The following is a 22,492-nucleotide window of genomic DNA, read 5'->3' on the forward strand; positions in this document are numbered from 1 at the left end:
TCAGAAGACACCAGTGCCCTCAGTGACACCTGGATGAGGCTGGGGGCACACTGCCTTGGCAGGGGTCTCTATGCCAGGCCCGGCTGGACCCGGGTCTGTATGTGCCAAGCTGGATGCACAGGTGGCAGACTCAGCTGCTTCTGGGGAGGGGACTGGCTTCTGCCTCTTCCTGCCCCCTCTCCAATTCTTTAATGCAGAGGGACACAATGGGGTATCCAGAGAGACCTCTCCTCCAGGACATCATGAACAGCAGGTCAAGAGCCAAGGTCAGAGCTCCCATCTCGGCCTCCAGGAGAAAGAGACTTTCCTGACAGTCCTGTCACTCCTCCGCTCTTCTCCAAGGTATTGCCAAGCAGGGGCTGAAAAGGCTGCCTTTTGGAAGGACTTGTCACAGCTCCCATAAGCTGGAGGAAACAAGTCTAGCCTACCGTCTCCCACTCCCACCCATGGACAGGCTTGGGAAGATGGACCCTCATCCCTGGTCTGCCCCAGGAGTCTAGATCCAAATGCTTCACTTCCTCAGGAGGCTAGACCTGCTGTGGGGGTCTGCGGGGTCAAGACAGAGTTCAGGCTAGGTACCCTGTCCAGAGGTGGCTTCCTCCTCAGCTCCTGTGAGGTGGAGGCATCATGCACTGTCTGGGTGTGGGCTCCGCGATCTAGCTGATCTAGCTGGGGTGGAGGAAAGGAGGAGGAAGGGCCCTCCCCCCTCGGGCTCCCCTCCGCCTTGGCCTCCCCCTCCCTTTCCAGGCCGGGATATAAGCCCCGCAGGGAAAGCGCTGAGCAGAGGAGGCCGCACTGCAGCAGCCTCGCCCTTGGGACTCCTCTTGCCTTCCACCTCCTGCTCATCTCTGCTTCGGGAGCTGTCGCTGTGAGTGGCCCGGGGCCCAGGAATGGTCTCCTGCTGGGGAACCCCGGCTGTTTTGCGGGGAAACCGAGGTTGGGAGGGTGGAAACTGGGACTGAGTGATGGGAAGCTGGATTGAGAGGGGGCCAGCAGAAGTGGGAAGGAGAGAGGCCCGGGAGCCCCCGCTGCCAGCATAGCTCTCTTCCTCCATCTACCGTTCTGGGAAGCGGCGTGTGGGGACAGGGGAGGCAGGTAGGGCTTAATGCCCCTCTGACAGAGGAGGAAACGGAGGCCAGAGACGGTGCAGTGAACACACAGTGAGCGGGTGGCGGAGCCTTGGTCGGGTACCAGCCCCAGGCAGGCCGCTGGAGCGTGGGCCTGACGGCAGAATCAGCCTCCCGCCGTCGGGATCGAGGCTCCGGGAGACCCACGCTCCAATGCCCGCTCTCCAGATGGTGCTGGTGTGCAGGCCGTGGCCCGCCATGGCCATCGTGCTGCTGGCCCTGCTCGCCTGCCTGGGGGCGCTGGCCGACGCCTACCCCGCCAAACCCGAGGCTCCGGGCGAAGGCGCCTCGCCCGAGGAGCTGAGCCGCTACTACGCCTCGCTGCGCCACTACCTCAACCTGGTCACCCGGCAGCGGTGAGCATGTGCCGGGCGGGCTGGGGTCCCCGGGCCTTCTGCCCTCCGCCCCACCCACCCGGGGGCGTGGCCAGTCCTGACCCCGCCCATCTCCGGCCCCGCCCCCAGGTATGGGAAACGGGACAGCCCCGAAGCTCTCCTCTCGAAACTGCTCTTCCCCGACGGCGAGGACCGCCCGCTCAAGTCGCGGTAAAAGCGTCCCCGTCGCCCCATGCCCTGCGCCCCGGGGCGCGGCCTGGTCCAGCTGCCCCACGGAGCCCCAGCCCTGGCCCCGCCACCTAGTACTTTCCCCCGGACCCATGGCCGGGCTCCAGATTCCCTTCCTTTCCCTCCTCCAGGTCAGAAGGCGCCTACGTGTGGTGACGACCCCCAATGCCTCCTGGGAGATATGCTAACGACGCCGACCTCATTTGCATATTTGCTCCTGACCCCGGAACGTGGACTCCTCTCCCTGCCGGCTGCGGCTTGGGAGGGTCCCGGGTGGGGTCGTCATGCCATTTCTCGCTGCTCCCGCCCTCCAGGTTGGAGGGCTGTGCGCGGTCCTCCCCCGGTCCCCAAATAAAGAGCAAATTTCACTGCAACGGAATGTGTGTTTTTGCGTTTCCTTTCCCTTCTTATTCGTGGAGGTGGCATCCAGGTGGGAGTGGAGGGTAGAGGCGCGAGACTCGGCACCTCAGACCAAAGGCGCCCCAGGTCAGGGCTGGGGCGAGTGAGGGGCTCCTTCTACTCTGAGCCAAGAGAAGACATTACCGCCCAGGCGGACAGTGGACTGCACCCAGACAAGGGACCTCTATGAAACTCTAGTCGGTGGAGGGGCCGGGAGGGTGGGGTCAGGATGAAAGTTCTTGAAAAGGGCCAAGGAGGAGCAGGAAGAAGAGTCATCCAAGAAGGAGGATGGGGAAGGCGGAAAGGAGCATGCTAGGCAGCCTGGGAGGATAGATGGGGACAGAGCTGCATCCCCTCAAAGGTGAAGGCGGTTGGGGGCACACGCTAGGCACCAACACTCCAGGGGGGTTACCAAGGAGAGGTATTACTAGCCCCCAGGGCTGTAGTGGCTGGAGGTGGAGATGGGATCCAAGATGGGGCTGTGCAGGAAGAGTCATTGGGGGACGAGGCGGGGGTGTGTGCTGCGGGAAGGGGTCATTTCTAACATCCCCCATTCCCTGGGCAGGAGGAGCAATGGGAATGTGAAGGGATGGGAATGAAGAGCCCCCTGCGATGAATCGTGCATGACCACAGACAATTTCTGCTCTTTCCCTCATTATCCGCCCTCCCCCACCTTGTTGAATTCACACTCTGTGAGTAAGTCACTAATTGTGCCTTCCTGGTGACAGGCCGTGGGGATACCCTCCTGTGCACCCCCCCTTGCCCTGGACTAGAAGCTGAAGGCTGAAGGCACTTTGGATGTTCAAACTGGAGTCTACCCCAAATCCCTCACCACTCTGCACCTAGCACTGTCAGGAAGCCCCGCGCCTGGCTGCAGCGTGATCTCTGACACCCTTCCTTCTCAGCCTCTTTCCTCCAGGGAGCCTGCCTTGATTGTCCCTGATCTGCCTCTTCCTGCCCCCTGTGGCTGCCCAGCTCCCATGGCCACTGCTCAGTTCTGTCCATGTTTCTTTGTCCTGGCTCCCCTCTAGGTCTGGGGATCCCCTGAAGGAAGGGCCTATGCCTCCTCCCTCAGACACGGCCTCCTCCGTCTGTGGGCTCTCTCCTAGGCCTCTAGTTCAGCAAGACCTGGCAGAGCCTGAGAAAGGGAGCTGGGGGACGAGAGGGAGAATCAAGTTGAGGCCAAAGGCCCAGACTCAGAGAGGGTAAGAAGGGCAGGAAGGCTGGGTGGTGTCATTTTGGAGCACGGGGGCCTTGCAGGACTATTTGCAATTAGGTGGCTCTGGGAGAAGACCCTAGAGCTGGCTCTGACATAGCTGCAGGAGAGGCCCCTGCTGGACACCACCTGCCCTAGGGGCCCATGGGCCTCTGCCTCCTGTCATCCCCTGCACTGCCTCCCAGGCTCCCTTGAGGTACGAGGTAGGGCCAGAAGGGCGAGGTGGAGGCGGGTCCCGGGCCTGGTGCAGTCATGACTATGTGGTCTCTGATGCTCTAAGCTTTTGCCCAGGCCACTCCCCATGCCTGCAGAGCCCTTTCCTTCTCTTTAGTTTGGAAAACCTCTTCAGGGTGGTGGTCACCTCCTCCCAGAAGCCTTTCCTTGTTTCTGAGGGTAGAGTTAGTTTCTCTGGCTCCCTCTCCTCATTGTCTGCGATCCACTTCCCATCTTGTTCCCCCCCACCCATCTTCTGTGTTGGTGTCCGTGATCCCTTGTCTGTCGGTCTGCCTGGGAGAGCTGTTGTCAGTAGGAGGCTAATGGATGGTAGGAATTATGCATGACCACAGACAATTTCTCCCCAGTTCCACGCGTCTGGTTGACCATCAGTGACGTGGGCTCCCCTCATGTTCACGTGGAGGAGCGTTGAGCAGGCGGTTAGTCCACTGCTGATCAGACTCACCCCATGTCGGGGCGGGAAGGAGCCTTAGGTGTAATATTAGTGATGACAACAGCAATGGCCACCTTTTTAAAAAAGCACACACTTCCACGCTAGACATTGAGCTATTTGTTCCACACACATTCAGTATATTGCTAGGATATTGATTTGGCCTTGTAAACAGAGACAGAATTAACAATGGCTTGAACAAGATAGAAGTTTATTTCTCTTACATAAAACGCAAGTGGCACCTGGGGAGTTGGCAGCTCAGCTCCATGAGGGCATCCAAGGGCCCAGGGTCCTGTTTTGTGGCTTCCCCATGCCCTCACCTCCATGACTGAAGATGTTCAGCCAGAGAAGGGGAAAGGGCAGGCGTGCTAGTTACTCTGCTGTGTAACAAGTTACCCTAAAACTCAGCAGCTTAAAACAGCCTTTGTATTTCACTCACGATTTTGTGGGTCAGGACTGGGAAGGGCTGGACTAGGCAGTTGTCACTTGGAGTCTCTCATGCAGTGACAGTCAGAGGTTGGCGGGGACTCCAGTCATCGGAGGGCTCCACTGGGCTGACACCTGAGAGGACTTCCGCACATGCCTGGCGGGGGCTGCTGGCTGTGGGCTGGGAGCTTGCCTCGGGCTGTTGACCCAGCAGCTACGCATGGCCTCTCTGGTGTGATGTTCTCGGGGTAGCGGGACTTACACGGCAGCCGGCTCCCAGACTGAGTGCGCCAAGAGAACCAGGAGGAAGCTGCGTTGCTGTCTTAGTTTTCTAGGGCTGCTGTGACAAAGTACCACAAACTGGGTGGGTTAAACAACGGTTCTGGACTCTAGAAGCTGAAACCAAGGTGTTGGTTCCTTCTGCGGGCTGTGTGGGAAGGGTCCGTTCCAGGCCTCCCTCCTTGGCCTGTAGACGGGTGCCCCCTCTGTGTCTCTTCACATCATCCACGCATGTCCATTTCTGTATCCAAATTTCCCCTTTTAATAAAGACAACAATCATATTGGAGTAGAGCCCACCTACTCCAGTATGGCCTCGTCCTAATCAATTATATCTGTAATAATCCTATTTCCAAATAAGGTCACATTCTGAGGTGCTGGGGGTTAGGACTCCAACGTATGAATTTTGTGGGGACCCAATTTGACCCATATAATTGCCTTTTATGACCTAGCCTCAGAAGTCACATAGTCTACTGGCCAAAGCAGTCACAGGTCCAGCCGCAGTCAGGACGAGGGGACACAGACCCCATTGGAGAACTCTGTGTGGGGTGGGGGGATTTTTCTGGTCTTTGGTGCAGTTTGCCACAGGAGGGCGCGTCCGCTCCTGAAAGCAGAATGGCACAGTCATTTAAACTCCCATCTCATTGATTAAAACTTCGTCACGTGGCCCCATCTCGCTGCAATCACAACCTAAAGATGTCTTCAGCTGAGTGGCCATGTGCCCGTCTCAAGCTCTCACATCATGGAAGGAGAGAGTGGATGTTGGGCGACTAGCATTACCTGCTGCAAACAGGATCTCCTTTGAGCATGATCTAGAAATCATTTGGTCCCATCCCTTCACTGAGCAGACTGGAATCTCGAGGCCCAGAGAGGGGCAGAGACTTGCAGGAGGCCAAATAGTTGGGGACAAAAGTAAGAGAGCCACTCCAAGCCAGCTCTGATTCCACTGACCGTTGAGTCTAAACTCTTCTATCAGAAACGCAAGGCTCCCCACAACACAGCGCTTTCTCCTCTCGTGGCATTTCACACAGTTCCTCACTGTGTGCTCCCGGATTGCTCAGTCCCACTGCCACCTCCCTACTTCTGTGAAATAACATTCTCCCACCATTCTTTTTTTTTTTTTTTTTTAGGAAGATTAGTCCTGAGCTAACTGCTGTCAATCCTCCTCTTTTTGCTGAGGAAGACTGACCCTGAGCTAACATCCATGCCCATCTTCCTCTACTTTATACATGGGACACCTATACATAGCCTGGCTTGCCAAGCGGTGCCATGTCCGCACCCGGGATCTGAACCGGCGAACCCTGGGCGCCGAAGCGGAATGTGTGCACTTAACTGCTGCGTCACCGGGCCGGCCCCTCTCCCATCATTCTTGAAGGCCACTTCAAGCCTCATGTCCTCCAGGAAACTTCCTGCCCCGCCCTGCCCTGGTATATCTATAGCCTGAATCTGAGCCTTCACACAGGACTATCCTACACCATGAGCCCCTCGAGGGCAGAGACCCCAGAGTTGGTGTAGTGGCTTCCAAGACAAAAGTTTGGCATTTGAGTCCCGTCTCTGCCGTTAATTGGCTGAGTGACTTTGGCCTAGACATTTCATTTCACTGCATGTATTTCTTCCCTGGTTAAACAGGATACTGACACCTTAATTAATAATGATAGTTCACTGCTTTAAGGCTCAGAGAGATCATGTAAGTTGCCAAAGGTCACACAGCTAATGAATGGCAGAGTAGTGAGTGGTGGAGCTGAATCTATAGTCCGGATCAGCCTGGCCCAGGCTGGCCCGTGTGTAACCCTTGTAACCTAGAGCCCCACAGGTTCCAAGGAGCACTGCATTTAAGGCACAGCAGCTCCACACCAAAAGCTATGAAGGGACCTCCAGTTTTCCCCCCAGTCCTCAGGAGACATCACAGATCCATCCTAAGGTCTACAGCAATGCTTACTAAAATGCCCCTGCTTTTCCTTTACTCTCCTGCTCACTGCTTACCCATCTCAAGACTGCTCTGGCACCTCTCCCTTTCAAAAACCCCGAGGGACAAATTCCCTTCCTTCCACACCCAGTCCCCATGGTTCCCTTCCTCCTCAGTCACCCCCTCCCCAACACTTTCTTTCGTAGATTGGTTTAGCCTCTCTCTTAGCAAGAAAGAGGGCTTCCTCTTTAAAGGTTTGTTTTTGCAGGCACTGTGTGCAGGGAGGGAAAAATATTGAGCACCCCTGGGCCTGCAGGGGGCCCTGGCGGCAGATGGAGTCCCCACGGCAGAGGGAAGTAGGGGCAGAGTCCAGTCTCCAAGTTAGTGACCTGAGGCCCCAGTTGGGCCTGAGCTGGTCCTGAGCTGGCGGGATATGGGCTCAAGGTGTGTGTGTGTGTGTGTGTGTGTGTGAGATGGCTATCCTCAGCCCAAGGGACCCCAAGGGTTCCTGGCATCTGGGGGAAGTTGCCCCAGCCTTCCCCACCTCTGCTGCTGCCACCCAGTGTGGCAGTGAGACGTTGGCTAAGAGTTGGGCCAGGCTGCTCTGGAGACACACTTGTGAGAGGTGGGTGATGGAGGACATGATGCCGGTCAACTTCCTGTCCTTGCAGTCCCATGTGTGTGGACCCCCATTCCCCTTGCTACTGCATACTCACCTTCCCTCTGTGACCCCAGGTGTTTCTGGGGTGTTCCTTCCCCAGCCTCATCACACCCCTCACTCCATCCCCAACACTGCTCAGTGGCAGCCTCCTGTCCCAGAGGGTGTGGGTTTGGGCAGGGGAGGGGGACCAGTATCATTTTCACTTGGTCCCTCTGCAGGTAAGCACTTGGTGCCTTCTCCGCACAGGGCTCCATGGCGAGCCCCAGGAACACATGAAGACGAGTGAGACGCAACCGTCGCTCAGTTCTGGACATGGTCATATAGTTTAGAAAGCACATCCACTAGCTCTTCCACCTCGATTGTCACAACATCCCTGAGAGGACCCAGAGGAGGAATCTGTTGTTTGCAAAGGAGAAAAATGAAAGCTACAGGTTGAGTTGTCATTGTGGAGTACCCGTCATTTCTTAGGCACTGACAAAGCTGTTTACTTCTGTGACAAGATCAAACTATAAATGGCCCAGCACTTGAGTCAATCCCCAGATCTACCATCTGTCGACAGGAACTCGTTCCTGACGCGGGTAGTGGCCGGAACATGTCCCACCAGGCTACAGTCCTAAGGGAGCCCAGAACCTTTGGGCTGGGGTTGGAGCCTGGCACCCCCTGGTGGCAGGCTGCAGTCTCTTCCAGCCTCACCAGAGACGGGCCTGGGACCAGCCGCTAATCCACCACCCTTGTTTTGCAAGTGGGAACCGAGATCCAGAGAAGGGCTGGGGCTTGCGGAGACAGATGGACCTCCATGTTTGCTATGTGGAATGAAAATTGTTGTCAGGTGAAGCATTATTGTTCTTCTTGTTACCAGAAATCAGAACTGAGAGGAACACGGCGGAACACTGATGTTTACTGAGACTTCCTTATCCTATCTTGGGGAAAATCGAAGCTGAGATCTCTGTGGCATCACCTCTGGTCCTCAGCCCCCAAACTCCTCTCCCAGCACACAATTTTAGCTTCCTGATCTGGGACAGCAGGGGTGAGAGGTCCTTTGCTCCCTAGTCAGGCTTCAGCGTGTCATTCAGACACAGCCCGTTCCTACTCCCTGGCCTGACTGGGGAGGGGGCTGCGAGTTGGGGGAAGGGACCCTGAGCAGGGAGAATCAGAGGCTCCTGGTGGGGCGGGATGGTGGGGTTGGAATCTGAGCCAGAACTTGAGTCCAGACAGCTGTGTGATCTTGGGCGAGCGTCTTCACCTCTGTGAGCCTCATGTTTCTCAGCCCCAAATGGGAAATTATAGCAATAATTTGACAACCTCACTTAGAGAGTCCAGATTTTGGAGTTAGACTTTGTTGCAAACCGTGGATCTCCCACTGACTGCTTATGTGGCTTGAGGTTAGTTACTTAATGTCTTTGAGCCTTAGTTTCTGAATCCGTAAAACAGGTTATTGTAGTGACTCAGGGAGGTGATGAAGCTGGGAGCACTTTGGAAAACTCAAAGATTTACAAGTGACGCTGGTTTTTATCACTCCCCTGGAATGGGGGCTCTGGGAGACGGTGACTAGACAGCGGCACCCCCCATTTCCCCCGAATGCAGGCACATCTGTTCTCATTCTGCAGCCTGTGCACCAGCCAGGGAGTGGGTTTCTCCCTGTCTGGGTCCTCTCTCCTTTCCACAATGCCTCGTGCCTGAGGCATCTCCCTGTTCCCACCTTGTTCGAATCACAAATTGGAGCGGAAGTCCTGAGTCTCCATCCTTCATCCCTGGAGTCTCAGAGCTGCAGTCCCAATCTTCTGCCTGAGGAGTCCGTTTGATGATTTGGGTTGATCCTTGGGAGGCAGGAGGAGCTGTTCTGAGGCTGCGACCAGAGCCTTTTAGCCATCCTTTGGTCCCAGAACTCTGTCCTTCTTGGACCAAGCCTGCACGGGTGCCCACAGGCAGATGAGGGGCCCACAGCGGACTTTCATCAGGTTCACTTTTACCTGTTACGCCGCTGGTCTGGCACCCATGACACTGCCTTGTCCCCTTCCTGTCCCCAGCCCCAGCGCTGGCGTTACAGGTACCAGGGAGACGGTGGGAGGAGGGGGTGAAGGCTGGGGAGCGAGAGAGGCTGACAGGAGGCGGGGACTCTGGGGGGCTGAGGACTATAAAGGGGCACAGCCGAGGGCAGGGGGACCCATCCAGCCTGAGGCAGGCACCGCTTGGCTCAGTACCTGCTTGCTCAGGACTCAGGGTAAGTGGGCTCAACCTGCTCAGGGATCTGGGGGGCTCCTGGAGCTAGGGCCTGGAATGGGGGCAAGGAATTAGTGCTTTGCAGGGCTGGGGGCCTTGGGAGGCCTGAGTTCCTGCTTGGGTCTGGCTCTACATCTGGACAAATCTGTCACCCCAGAAGAGCAGTCTGCTGACTAGAGGACCACAAACGTGTATGGGGAAGGGGTGGTGGCTGTGAACACAAATGTGTGAGTGACTGTGACCTTGTGAGTGACTGAGATCCGTGTGTGTGACTGTGCCTGTCTGCCCAGAGTGACATGGGCAACAGTGTCTTCTCCAAGACCTGCATCTGCATGTCTACCCCTGGAGGTGGGGTTGGGGGAGCAGACCCACAAGGAATGGATTTGTGTCCTCTGGTTCACAAGTTCGTTCTGTGCCCCCACCCTGTAGGTGAGCTGGAGAACCCCTATTTCCCACCAGCCCCTTCCCTCCAACTCCCACCCCACATCTGCCTCCTAAGAGCCGTCAGCCCTGCGTGTCTCCTGCCCCATGTCCCCACCCTCTCCGCTGCATTCTTGTACTTTGCCAAGGCCCTGGCTGAGCTCTGGCTGCTGTGCTGCTCGTGAGAGGGGGCTGGCTGTGCTCCCCAAGGCAGAGTCTAGGAGGGGGGGGGGGGTCAGGTCTGAGTAGCCCTTTGCTCTGCCCCTTGGTCCCCAGGCATGGAGAAATGGGTGAGGGGCTAAAAGTCCGGGTGGGTGGGCTCTATTCTGCCTTTATCCCCCCACTTCTTGCTCCTCAGATGGCTGCCGCAGGCCGCTGCCTCTCCCTGCTGCTCTTGTCCACATGCGTGGCTCTGTTGCTGCAGCCACCACTGGGTGCCCAGGGGGCCCCGATGGAGCCAGTGTACCCAGGGGACAATGCCACACCAGAGCAGATGGCCCAGTACGCGGCGGAGCTCCGCAGATACATCAACATGCTGACCAGGCCCAGGTGTGTGCGAGACAGAGGGACACAGATCTCAGCCCCTGGGGCCCTGGCCACCATCCCGGCCCCAGCCCCCTCCGTGCTCCTGGGAAAGCAGCGCTTCTCTACTGACCGTGCCTGGGCCCCAAGTGGGATGGTGCCCAAGCGTAGGCAGGGGGCAGGTGAGCTGGTGCCTGGGCACAGCGCGGGCCCCAGCTGTCTCTCCCCCCAGGTACGGAAAAAGAGACAAAGAAGACACGCTGGGCTTCCTGGAGTGGGGATCCCCCCATGCAGCTGCCCCCAGGTGGGTCTGATTCCCAGCCCTGCCTGCCAGCTCCCTGGGGCTGAAACGGGGGTGGGAGAGGAGGCAGAGGTGGTGGTGGGGAGGACAGGGGCCCAGGGCTGGCCCGAGGGCACGAGGACCACCCACTCACACTGCCATGTTCTGCCCTCTCCTCACAGGGAGCTCAGCCCCATGGACTTGTAATGCCACCTCCGGCCTCCTCGGACTCCAGGGGCAGCTCTCCCCTTTGCACCCTTGGCTCCCACCAAAGCTTGCTCCCTGTTCCCACACAGGCTAAATAAAGCAAATCAAAGGCAGAGCCTCTGTGTGTGTGTGTCTCTGTGGACCCCTGGTGGGGGCAGGAGGGGCCACACGCATAGGAAAGAAGGGGGGAGGGGAAGAGAACAAGCTAAAGGAGAGTGTCGTTAATGATCCAGAATGTCTGTACCATCATCGGAACCATTCAGCTCATTCTCTCCACTTTACAGAGGGGCACGTTGTGGCCAGAGGGAGGCAAGGACTCCCCCAAGGTCATTCAGCAAGTCAGTGAATCTTCCCATTTCAGCACCTCTGGCCCCTCCTGATCATCTCTCTCCAGACATAACTCCCCCTTCCCCGTGACCCCCCCCCACCCTCCCCCACCCCCGCCTCGATGCTTTCCTATAGCCTGGGCAGTAGATGGAGTACTCATTTATACTAAAGTGTCTTGGCATGGGGGCAGGGGAGATGGCCCTGGTGCTAAGACAGTCACCGGTTGCATTGGTGGCATCAGAGCTGCCCTCCTCTGGGCAGGTCAGAGATGTGCCACTGTGCAAGTTCAGCTGGAGCACAGCTCATCAGGGGGCACAGGGCAGGACCCACGGAAGCATGGCAGGAGGAGGGGCGCTCTGATGGGGAGGGGTCTGGAGACGGGTCACACACAGACTGTTGGGAAAAGGAGCCTACTGTGTGCCAGGGGCATTGAACTCTCTCAACAATGCTGTGAGGAAGAGATTGCTATCCTCACTCTTCAGAGGAGGAAAGCAAGGCTCAGAGAGCTACAGCAGCTTGTCCAAGGTCCTGGAGCAGACGGCAATCTAATATAGAATTACGGCACTGGCTCTGGAGTCAGATGAACCTGGGGCTGAATCTGGGATCTGCCACTTTCCGTCTGTGTGCTTTTGGGCGGGGATATAACCTCACTGAGCCTAGACTCCCCATCTGTAAAATGGGAAGAATGATAGGGTTGTAGTGAGCACGACATGAAATGATGCATGCGAGACATTTTGCATGGCCCTTGACCCACGTGAGCGCTCAGTGAACCGGAACCTTTGAGGGGCAGCCTCGTGATGCAGACCTTGGCCGACCAGCTGTGTCCATGAAGCACGCTGGGAAGACGAGCGGAGAGACAACGTTCTCTTCAAGCATGTGAAGCTCCATCTTATGGAAGAGGGTTGGGGTTAACTCCACGTGGCTCAGGACGGGGCTCAGGAAGGCAGGCTTTCTGTGACTACACAGAAGCATCTTTGAAGAACCAGAAGCTTGGTGAGAACTTGCCCCGAGAGGTAGTGAACTCCTGGGAGGAGGAGCTATTGAAGCCGCTGCAGGAGGGGAGGCCGCAGGGGGGATGTGGCCTTTGGGGAGGAGGCTGGATTAACCTCCAGAGTTCTGACCACCTCCAGGGGTCCAATCTGTGAATTCCACACTCCAGCTCTGGGAGGGCAAGGACCCGGATGCTGCCCTGGGGAGGCCTGCACTGTGGCGGAGTCCCAGGGGCGCCAGGGGCCTTCGCCAGCCCTTGCCCTTCTCAGGTACCCCGATTAGGTGGGGAGGGGGTGGTGTGTGTATGACTAGGAGGGAGTGAGCTTGTTGCTCTCCTTTGTTTCTGGGGCTGGGAGCACCTGTGGGTAAGGGAAAGTCCTGGCAGGGGTGAGGGGGAGTGAGAGAATGAGAACCTTTCTGGTTCCTGGAATGGCTTCTCCTGCCTCCCCGCCATGCTCTGCCTGAAAGGATGGGCCTTGTGGGTTTGGTGGATGAGAGGGTCCACTTTCTGGCTTGGCACCTCACGCTGACCCCATGGCAATGACACCACAATCATGTTTGCCCTCAAGTCCTGGCTGCTATGGTGTGTGCAAATAACCTGAAACTGGAGCCAGGCCCTAAAAGGCAAAGGGCTGGAGAGGATACAGCTCCCAGGAAATGCGCGGCTCAGGTGGATGCTTAAATCCAAGCTGGTATCTGCAATGGGGGCTCATTTCAGCAGAACAGAGTTGAGTTTGAAATTTCTCTGGCAGTTAAGGGGATGGGTTCTGAGTAGGGAGAAGTGTAGACACTTCCCAGGGGCAGGAATCGGGACCCTGTTCTGGACATGCCTGCGTGTGAGTTGCATCCTGAGAGGGGCCTCTGCTGCTGAGGGCCTCTGCCACCGCCCAGGCCTATCTGACTGCCATCAGCCCCCAGACGAGAGTGCCACCCCGCTCCTGGCTTCTGGGGGACAGGCCCTGGCTGGGCTCCTGCCCCTTCCCCTGCTCTGCTCACTGCCAGAGGGGATGAGAGGGCCCCGGAGGCAAAGGCACTTCTGTTTGTCGCTGTGCCACACTGACATCCAAGGCTGGCATCAAAGCTGCCCTGCTCTGGGTAGAAACTGGGAGGGAGGGGGTGGTCTGGCTCTGAGGTTGCTGGGACCTGCTTCTCTCTCTTCTGTTCTCCCTCTCAGTTAGAGCTCCCCCTCCCCCAACGGTGTGTGTTTGAGGTGGAGGAGAGGGAGGGGCTGAGGGAGAAGGCAGGGAAGACCCTGCCGCTGAGGTCTTTTTCTCCCACAGCGGGAGCTCTGGCGTCCCCTCTCCCCGCTGAAGAACAGGTCCCTTCCTGCCAAGGGCCCTTGGAAGCCATGGAAACAAGAGAGATTTTATTTCTCTTTATTGTTCTCACTGGGAAGTGGGGAGGAGTTAAGGCCTCTCTCAGAATACAAAGGGGTCGGTGGGCAGGGAGACTGGAGTTGAGCGTCTGGAGGTCAAGGTCCGGACTGGAGAAGGAAGTGGGGGGGGGGCCTATACCCCCGGCCCCCCAGGGCTTCCTCTCGCTCCCCCCAGTTCTGAGGCCCCTGACTGGTGCCCGCCGTGCTCAGGGTCTCCTACCTGGGGCCCTGGGAGGAGACTCATGGTCGGCTTTCCCGGTGTGCAGCGGGGGGAGTTTCGTGGCGTTCGCTGGTGAGGTTTTTGTGGCGTTAGCGGTTTTCCTGTGGTTTTCAACATCTTTAGATTTCTTGGTGTCCTTAGACTTCAAGCTGGGGAACACGTCTTTGTAGAGGTCATGGGGCCGCTCAGCGAGCCCAGCTCGGGTCTGTGATGCGCGGGGAGGGGGTGCCAGGTGGCGTCCATTTCCTCCCCCACCCGTCCTCCCTCCCGCCCGCCCTCCGCCTGCCCACCTGCCGTTGAAGAACTTCTCCAAGAACTTATTGAACGGGCCGAAGCCAGTCAGCCATTCAGTCAGTCTGGGCCTGGGAGGATCTTCCAGCTGCAGCTCCTCCCCCAGGGCGCCCTCCGGCCCCAGCAACAGCAGCACCAGGCACGTCAGGGCTAGTGCGCACGCGCACCGCAGAACCGGAGCCTGGAGGCGGCGAAGCAGACCAAGGGGCGGGCGGTCATGTGACGCCCGGACCCGCGACTTGTGGCCGGCAGGGCGAGCTGGGGCACGGGGACCGCTCTGACCCAGGGACGTGTCTGCCTCTGGGACGTAGACAGGTGCACGAGCGCCGTAAGGGATGTCCAGGTGCCCAGGCCGAATGGTGCACCCCTGGACGTGCACAGGTATGTGCGCAAAGCACCGGATAAACGGGGACTCGGGGGATGGGGCTGGGGCTGGGGATGGACAGGGTGGCACATCCTGAGACGGACATAAGAGGACGGCCTAGAGCCATTGGTCAGCTCCCTAACCTCACTGGCCTTTGCCGAAACTCCCTGCTCACCCTCCTCCAGCCTCACTCGCCTCCTTGCCGTTCCTAAAAATGCCAGACAGGCTGTTCTCTCTGCCTGGAATATCCTTCCTCAAGATGTACGCATGGCCAACTTTCTAGCACCCTTCAGACATCAGCTCAAAATTCGCCTTCTAATTGGGTCTTGCTCTGACCCCTGTTTAAAATTGTAATCCATCCCTTCCTCTTGCTCTATTCCCCTCCATTGCACCATCTAACGTATTATATTCCATACTTATTTTTTTATTGTCCTCGTCGCTCCCCAGCAGCACTCCCACAATATAAGCACCGTTATAGCTGGGCTCTTTGCCTGTTCTGTTAACCGATGTATCACAAGCACCTGGAACAGTGCCTGATACTTGGTAGGTGCTCAATAATACAGGTTGAATGAATGACTAATAGTTGCATACAAGATGCCAGCCCAGGGATCTCCAAAAACACACCCAGCTGTGCACAGAGAATTTTGTGCCGGCAACACACAGTGAGTCACGTACAATGATGTCCATACACATGATACACACCCCCAGAGTCCCCGAGACCCTTGACCCTCTCCTGGCCAGGAACTCCCCTCATCCGCAAAACCCAAAGCAGGGACAGAAACCCTAACAGCTGTCCTGGCCATCAGACTGGCAGAGGGGGCTGCCCCGACCTCTCTCCTTCGTGCCCTTAATACTCTGGGAGGGGCCCTTGGTGCCAGGCCCCCTTCCCCAAGTTCCTGGAGAACAGAGCTGACAGGGGTCCCAGACTCAGCCAACAGACATTACCATGGTGCTGGGCAGGTGCAGAGTGGCTCAGCAAAAGGGCCTCTGGACAGGACCTCTGAGGCCCTTTATACTCTTCAGATCTGTGTCCTCTTCCTCTAAGGCTCCGCCCCTGATTTGGCCTCCTTCTCCTGCCCCTGTGTCATAACCTGGGAGATAGGAACAGGGAGAGGGTGGGGGTGGAAGCACACGGTCTGCTGGCTGTCCTGACCAGGGCACAGTCCCTGCCAGGGGCCCAGAGCATGGGTGGCAGAGGCGGGAGGCACTGGGGAGTAGGGTGACATTTTGCTCCGAGTCTTCAGCTCCTATGGAGGACCTGTCTCTGGGGCTGAGAGGGGCTGAGAGAGGCTGTGCTTTTCCCAGGGGCTATTTTCGCGGTTGGGAAGGGGGCCATGCTTCCCATCCAGCTGGATCCAGGGTTTCTCCTTTCCCTGCAGGGCTGCTGTGGGGCCTCAGCAGCCCTCTTCCTGGCTTCTAGGTCTGCTGGCATGGGGAGGGGGTGAAGCTGAGGTTTCTACCTTCAGGTGCAGGCCCTACTGCTCATCCTGGAGATTTTCCCAGCCTGCCTAGCCACTTTGGAGCCCCTGATGGATGACCGGCAGAGCCCTCTGAAGGGTGGTGGGTGTTGACTGCTTGAATAATGAACTTAGGCCCTTGGGCTGCCTTGGGTCACAGAGCTTTGGCTGTGTGGCCCGTCAGGGGCCCTCTCTCTGCTCAACAGTGCTGCTTTTCTGGGACAAGGTTGTGAAATGTGTGCTGATGCTTTTTCATGCCCACACCACCCCAAGAAGGGGCACAGTAGAAACAGCAGGGGCTTCTGGGTAGGAATCCTGACTTCATCACTTCCTGGCTGTGGGACCTTGATTAAGGGGCGTTATCTCCCCTGAGCCTCTGTCTCCTCATCTGTGACAGGCACCCATGGCATAGGGCTGTTGGGAGGATCCAGTCAGGTGACATAGCTCCAGCCTTTGGACAGCTCCTGGCACATGTCAGCTGATGAACATGTGTGAGCCCCTCCACTCCTGGATGTGTTCTTTGTCCCCATCCACACATTTTCCTCAGGGGAAGGGATAAGAAACTCAGTGTCAATGTCACTGAAGTTTATGGCATAGCTCAATAGCCGAGTGAGACCAGGACTGCATTTCCATGGAGCCAAGACTCTCCAGAAAAAGAAACGGGATTCCTATGATAAAATTCCATAGTACAAGGTGGAGGGAGAGATCCAGGGGCCAGTGTACCCCAAATCCCAACAAACAGGCTACCATTTATTCCACTTAGGCACAAGCCCAGTGCTGACACCCCCATCCCAGAAAGAGCTCAAATGATGTAGCCTCGTGCAGCTTTGGCTGTGAGAAGCCAGGCTGCCTTACAAACCCTAGGCCACCTCCACGGGCATCAAGATCTCAGTACCTCACTCTTCCACGCTTACTCACTTATTCCAGGAACTGCCAAGTTCTGAGGGATAGTGCTCAGCGACCCTCCTTCCTGGCCCAGAACAAGAGAAGATGCTTGATGGGGTGAGCAGGTTGGGGTAGGAGGCACAAAGGCCTCACTATTAATATCAACAATAATAGCTCTATGACTATATAGTTACACGCTAATAACTGACCCATCGTTGCACTTGCTCAGGGCCAGGTACTGGGAGGAGCATTCTGTTGCAGGATCGTCTCTAATTTTGATGACACTTGTAACACATCATTAACTCCTTTTGCCTTTGAGGAAACAGGCTCAGAGAAGTTAGGAGACCTACTGAAGACCCGTGGGGCTGAGATGCAAGCTCAGGATGAGATCTGGAGCAGCAGTCCCACCTTCTCGGAAAGCTACCCCCAGCCAGTTCCGTGCCTCTCTGTTCTTCATGCCTCAGGCCATCTGCACTGCTCAGTCCCCCTCCTTCGCCTCCAAGTCCCTTGGCCCATCAGCCGCTCCTGACTCGGCAGGGCTGCTTGCTATGCTATGTGGCCCCTCCTCCTGCCCCCTCTCCCTCCATCTGCTTGGCTGTGTTCCTCACAGGAGCCTTTTTGAGTGAATTCTTCTCTGCTCCTCTAGGTCTGGTGGTCAAGCCACAGGCATTGGCATCAGACTGACCTGGGTTCCAGGCTGGACATGGCCACTTGCTGGCTGTGTGTCCTCAGACAATTCACTTTGCTTCTCTGAGCATGGTGTCCTCAGCCATGGGGGAACGCTAGAGCTGGAACATGGAATTATTGGAGGGCAAAGCTGAGAGAAAGGTCCTCAGGCTTCCAGCCTCAAAGTCTTCTTTGAATTCCTTGAGTTCTTTGGCTTCAGCTGGCTTGCGCTGGGTTTTTACTTGCTCCCAAAACACAGCAAAGCAAACTGGAAAGCCTTTGACTAATAAGGCTCCTGTTACTCCCTGGATTATTCGGTCCAACCTTCTTAGTGTGATGTTTAAGGTCCTTCACAATTTGACCTCAGCCCACTTAAAAAAAAAAGCACCTTTGAAAACAAAGTAGTATGGAAGTATAATTTACACACAGTAAAATTCACCCATTTTAAGGGTACAGTTGGATGAGTTTTGACGTGTGTGTAACCACCCCACAGTCAAGACACAGAACTCTTCCATCCCCCGAGCACGTTCCCTATTGCCCCTCTCCGGTTCATCCAGCCCCCGCGGCCACTGATCCGGTCTCTGTAGATTAGTTTTGCCTGTTTTAGAACTTCATATAAATGACATCAAACAGCGTGTTCTTTTTGTGTCTGGCTTCTGTCTCTCAGCATAAGGTTTTGACATTTCTCTGTACTGTTAGGTACATAAGTCGTTTATTCTCTTTTATTGCAGAGAAGTACTGGTCCTTTGTGAGGAGGCCCCGCCGTTTGTTTATCTCGCCCCTGTTCTGGACATCTGCCTTTCAACCCACTTTCTTTAGCCACGTCTGCTTTTCTTCCTCCCTCATTGCACCTGTCCGCCCTCCAGCTTTTAGACTCCAGTGGCTCCTGCACAGCCCTGCACCTCCGCATCCTCCAGCCTTTGGGCCGCTCCTTCAATCTGGAACGAGCGCTTCTGTTCCTCTGCCTGGCAGACTCCCTCAACCCCGGGGCCCAGTTCCAGCAATTCCTCTTCTACGATGCCTCCCTGGTCCCCTTCCCGCCCTGCCCTGGGCTCCTGGGGCTCTCGTTCCACTTGGGTGGCTGTGATGACATTTATCAGGTCTTCTGCCGGGTGAAGCCCACGTCTGGCTCCTGGGCCAGACTGAACTCCAGGAGAGGGAACAGTGCCTTACTCACTCCGTGTCCCATGGACGTGGCCCAGTGCCTGGAATAGAATCGATGCCTGAGCACTGTCTTGCCTGAGAAACAGACTCTATAAAATCAGGATGTGGATTTTCACTTCATCCTGAGGGGGATGAGGGAAGGCAGGTGGGTCACCTCCCAGCTGGAGCCAAAACCGTCTGGGGAGGGATCAGAGAGGCTCCGAGAGAAAGGAGGGAGTCAGTCTTTGAGCCCAGTTCTTCCTGCCTGAGCTTGGTTGGCACATCCAAAGCCCCTTCTCCCAAGCCTGAGACCCCGCCCAATGGAGACAGGCCTGGGTCTCTCCTCACAGCCTTTGGGTCTGAGAGCCTTAGACTCAAACCTTTTGCCCCAGTGAATGATTTGGTCTAACCCTTGGGAGGCAGGAGGGGCTGTTTCCATGCCTGGGACCCAGAGGGTCAATCTTCTTGATGTCCTCACACATCCCCCTCTGTCCCTCCCTCACTCCTAGGCCACAGGCCTCTACTTGATCTGGCTAAGCCTTTTGGCTGGATCTCGAGGCAGAGTGGGGGTGCGGGTATGCTAAAAACAGCTCTTGTCTTTGCAAAGGGGAGTGGTCTGGAAAAGTCCAGACTGGGAGTCCTCGGGGGCCACTTGACATATTTATTGCACAGTATTTAATGAGCACCTGTCCTCCTGGAGGGGCTGCAGGCGCTGGGGACACAGCAGTGAGCACAACAAAGTCCCCTTCCAGGAGCTTCCATTCCACATACACCCCCTTTTTGGGGGGTAAAAGTTTTTGTGAGATATGTTCATATACCATACAATTCACTCACTTAAAGTGCACAATTCAGTGGCTTCTAGTATATTCCAAGAGCTGTGCAATCATAGCCACAATCAATTTTGGAGCATTTTCATCTCCCCAAAAGGAAACCCCATGCCCTTTAGCAGTCACCTCACATTGCCCCCAGCCCCAGGCAACCAGCAGCCTACTTTCTGTAGAGATATGTCTATTCCAGACATTCCATATAAATGGAATCACATAATATCTAGACTTTGTGTGTGTGTGTGTGTGAGGAAGATTGGCCCTAAGCTAACATCTGTGCCAATCTTCCTCTGTCTTATGTGGGACGCCGCCATAGTGTGGCTTGACAAGCGGTGCTAGGTCCATGCCTGGGATCCAAACCTGCGAACCCTGGGCCGCTGAAGTGGAGCGTGCGAACTTGACGACTACACCACCGTGCGGGCCCCTAATGTGTAGTCTTTTGTAATTGGCTTCTTTCACCTAGCATGTGTTTTCAAGGTTCATCCATGTTGGAGCACGTGTATGAAGTTAGACGGTAGTTCAGAAGACCACCTTCACTTCTGATACCCACTGCAAGTTCAGGTGTCCCTAAGACCACCATTAGAGTTGATGATTTGCTAGAAGGATTCACAGAATACAGGCAAGCTGTTTTACTCATGATTATTGTTTATTGCAGCTGAAGGATACAGCCACAAGAACAGACATGTATGGCAGAGGCCAGGAAAGTTCCAACCATGGAGCTTCCAGTCGTCCTCTCTCACGGAGTTGTGGACAGCATTACCTGCCCAGCAATGATATGTGACAATATGCATGACTGCTGCCAACCGGGGAAGCTCACCCGAGCCTGGGTGTCCAGACTCCCTCATTTATTGGGGCCCCTTCACATAGGCGCGGTTGACCACCACGTGGCTGATCTGTCTCCAGTCCCTCTGGAGGTTGAGGGCACTCAGTGCAGGGGAGAAGAGAAGGTCCAAAGAGAAGTTCAGGCCTCCAGGTCATAGTCTTTTCAGAAAATCCACTTGGGCCCTTGGATTATGGCAACCCAGTTTCTGACAGCAGGGACTCAGGGCTTGGGTGGGGGGATGCTGGGTTACTCTGGTCAGGCCCTCCTCCAAAGAATTAAGATCCCAGTGCATAAGACAGGGAGATAGGAGTGAGAGGAAACACGGTGCGTGGTGGGCTAGGGAGGAGCGTTCAGGAAAAGAGATGGTCAGTCCTGGGAAGGGCAGTGAGGGGCCCAGTGAGACTCTCTCACAGTGCTTGGGAGCCCCCTCCCCCACCTCCTATCCCCAACCCCAACGCTGGTTCACGCAGGGAAGCGATGGCATCCTCCCTCCTGGCCCCCCGAGGCTGAATGCTCACCACTCCAGGGTCCTGGGTCTGGCTGCCCAAGGATTCTGTGGTGGACTCAGGAGGGGAGACCTCCAGCACTAGACAAACTCCCCAGGTTTTAACTCTTACCAAGAATGGGTCATTTTTGGTAACTGCAGTGGGGGAAGCAGGAGTGGGCTACTGGGGAGGGGTGCTCAGGATCCCACAGTGGCAGAACGCAGCAATTCCCTACATCACACACCCACCCCCACACCCCCACGCAGGCTGTGAGTGCAGACGTGTGCATATGCACAGACACAGCATATTGCTACCCTCATATGTGCATCTGTGCACACAGACACACAAATGCATCATGAACACAGTCATGCACATGTAAACACATACCCACAGATGTGTCCTTGCACACACCTCGGGCACACTTAGACCCATGCTTGCTGTCTGTGTGTGCTAGTACACACCTCACAGGTTTCTGCCCACCTGGCTCAGGAAGGCCCAGAGCTCCTAAGGGGACGCTGCCACCTGAGCACTTCTTTCTGCCTACCCCAGGGCTGGTCCTTTGGGAGGGTGTAGGGGTCAACCAGAAGGGGGAGTGCCCAGGGAGTTCCTGCCATCAGCACTGACTGTACCCTCCTCTCCCTGCACCTCCATCATAGGCCCTGAGGCCTGCTGCCAGGACCTGAGCACTCCCAGTCGGCTTTGGGTGATGGTGGCCACCCCCCCACTCTCTGTATTGGTGGGGGTGGGAGGGCAGCCGCTGCAATGGATCTGGCCTGGAAAAGGACAGTGGCGGTGGTGATGGGCACAGATGATCTAGACTTCTCCCTCTCCCAGGGCCCCACATACTCCCCACGCCAGCACCTCGGGACAGGCAGCTGGAGGTGGAGAAGCCAGAGGGCTCAGAGCCCCTGTGGGATGGGCAGGAGGGCACCGACTCTGCCCCCAGGCACCTCAGAGAGGACAGGTGCACAGGGCGGGCCCAGGGTGGCTAAACCCCAATGCAGAGGGCAGGAGAAGATCCTGGGGGGAGCTTGGAGCTGAGCAGTTGGCACCAAACAGGGCTGGAGAAAAGAGCTGTTGCTGGGCAGTGGCGCAGGGGAGGGACAGAGAATGGCTCTGGGACTGGGACCTCCCTGCATTCCCAGGATGGGTGGCCAGGCCCTCCCCTCCCCCCACCATGGTTCACAGAGCACTTTTGTATGGGTTATCCCCTCAGGTCTACACGGAACCTGTGGGTGGATACTGCCCAGCCCAGGCCTGCCTGAGGCCACTCAACAAGTTGTCCCAGTGCTCTCCACAGTCCTTGGCTGTCCCCTCTGTCTCTGCCCCAACCCACTCTGTAAGTGTTCCCTTGGCTCAGGGCAAAGGGGGAGGGAAGCAGCACAGGGCGTGTGTGTGTGTGTGTATGTGTGTGTGTGCATGTGCACGCACATGTGTACATGCAGCCCTCCTCCAGGTCACCAGTTCAAGTGGAGACACTCTTCTCTCCTTTCTTTCTGTCTCCAAATAGCAACTCAAGTGCCTCCTATAGTCCCCAGGGCATCTACTCCCACTGTCCGGAGCCTCCCTCCACTCCCTCACCTTTGGCCCCCACCCTTGCCCTCTCCAGAGTCTACAGGGGAGCTCCAAGGCACAGTCGGCTTGGGGAGGTCTCAGCAATGGGCAGTGGGTCATTGAGATGGCTAGTAGGATGCCCTTTCACTCCCAGGGTCTGCCCTGCCTTTTGCAAGCTCTTCCCCACTCTGGCGATGGGC

The 22,492-nt window shown here is 56.6% G+C and overlaps 3 protein-coding genes and 1 long non-coding RNA gene across 5 annotated transcripts in view; 3 read left to right on the plus strand and 1 right to left on the minus strand.

Moving 5' to 3' along the window:
- The first annotated feature begins 749 nt into the window (after positions 1-749).
- On the plus strand, positions 750-2,064 carry PYY (peptide YY). 2 transcript variants are annotated; one of them, XM_008520568.2, is made up of 4 exons: positions 750-868; positions 1,296-1,483; positions 1,592-1,672; positions 1,822-2,064. In XM_008520568.2, the coding sequence occupies exons 2-4, from the start codon at positions 1,296-1,298 to the stop codon at positions 1,844-1,846; spliced, it is 294 nt and encodes a 97-aa protein (XP_008518790.2). In that variant the 5' UTR covers positions 750-868; the 3' UTR covers positions 1,847-2,064. The 2 variants fall into 2 exon arrangements, with proteins under 2 accessions (XP_008518790.2, XP_070419848.1); XM_070563747.1 differs by lacking the exon at positions 1,822-2,064 and having other exon boundaries at positions 1,592-1,676.
- A 7,351-nt stretch (positions 2,065-9,415) lies between these two features.
- On the plus strand, positions 9,416-10,998 carry PPY (pancreatic polypeptide). Its single transcript, XM_008520566.2, has 4 exons — positions 9,416-9,460; positions 10,238-10,428; positions 10,634-10,705; positions 10,864-10,998. The coding sequence occupies exons 2-4, from the start codon at positions 10,238-10,240 to the stop codon at positions 10,886-10,888; spliced, it is 288 nt and encodes a 95-aa protein (XP_008518788.1). The 5' UTR covers positions 9,416-9,460; the 3' UTR covers positions 10,889-10,998.
- Positions 10,999-14,089: 3,091 nt separating this feature from the next.
- LOC139073879 (uncharacterized) lies at positions 14,090-15,539 on the minus strand. Its single transcript, XR_011522981.1, has 2 exons — positions 15,401-15,539; positions 14,090-14,272 (listed from the first exon to the last, which is right to left on the minus strand). It is a non-coding gene; the product is annotated as an uncharacterized lncRNA (long non-coding RNA).
- The window catches only part of MPP2 (MAGUK p55 scaffold protein 2), a 38,328-nt gene continuing 30,084 nt past the window's right edge, over positions 14,249-22,492 (plus strand). The window contains exon 1 of the mRNA XM_070560369.1: positions 14,249-14,472. The gene's annotated coding sequence lies outside the window, so the exon portion shown is untranslated. The remainder of the gene's footprint in view (positions 14,473-22,492) is intronic.

The sequence above is a fragment of the Equus przewalskii genome, chromosome 10 (assembly GCF_037783145.1).
Source record: "Equus przewalskii isolate Varuska chromosome 10, EquPr2, whole genome shotgun sequence".
NCBI lineage: Eukaryota > Metazoa > Chordata > Mammalia > Perissodactyla > Equidae > Equus > Equus przewalskii.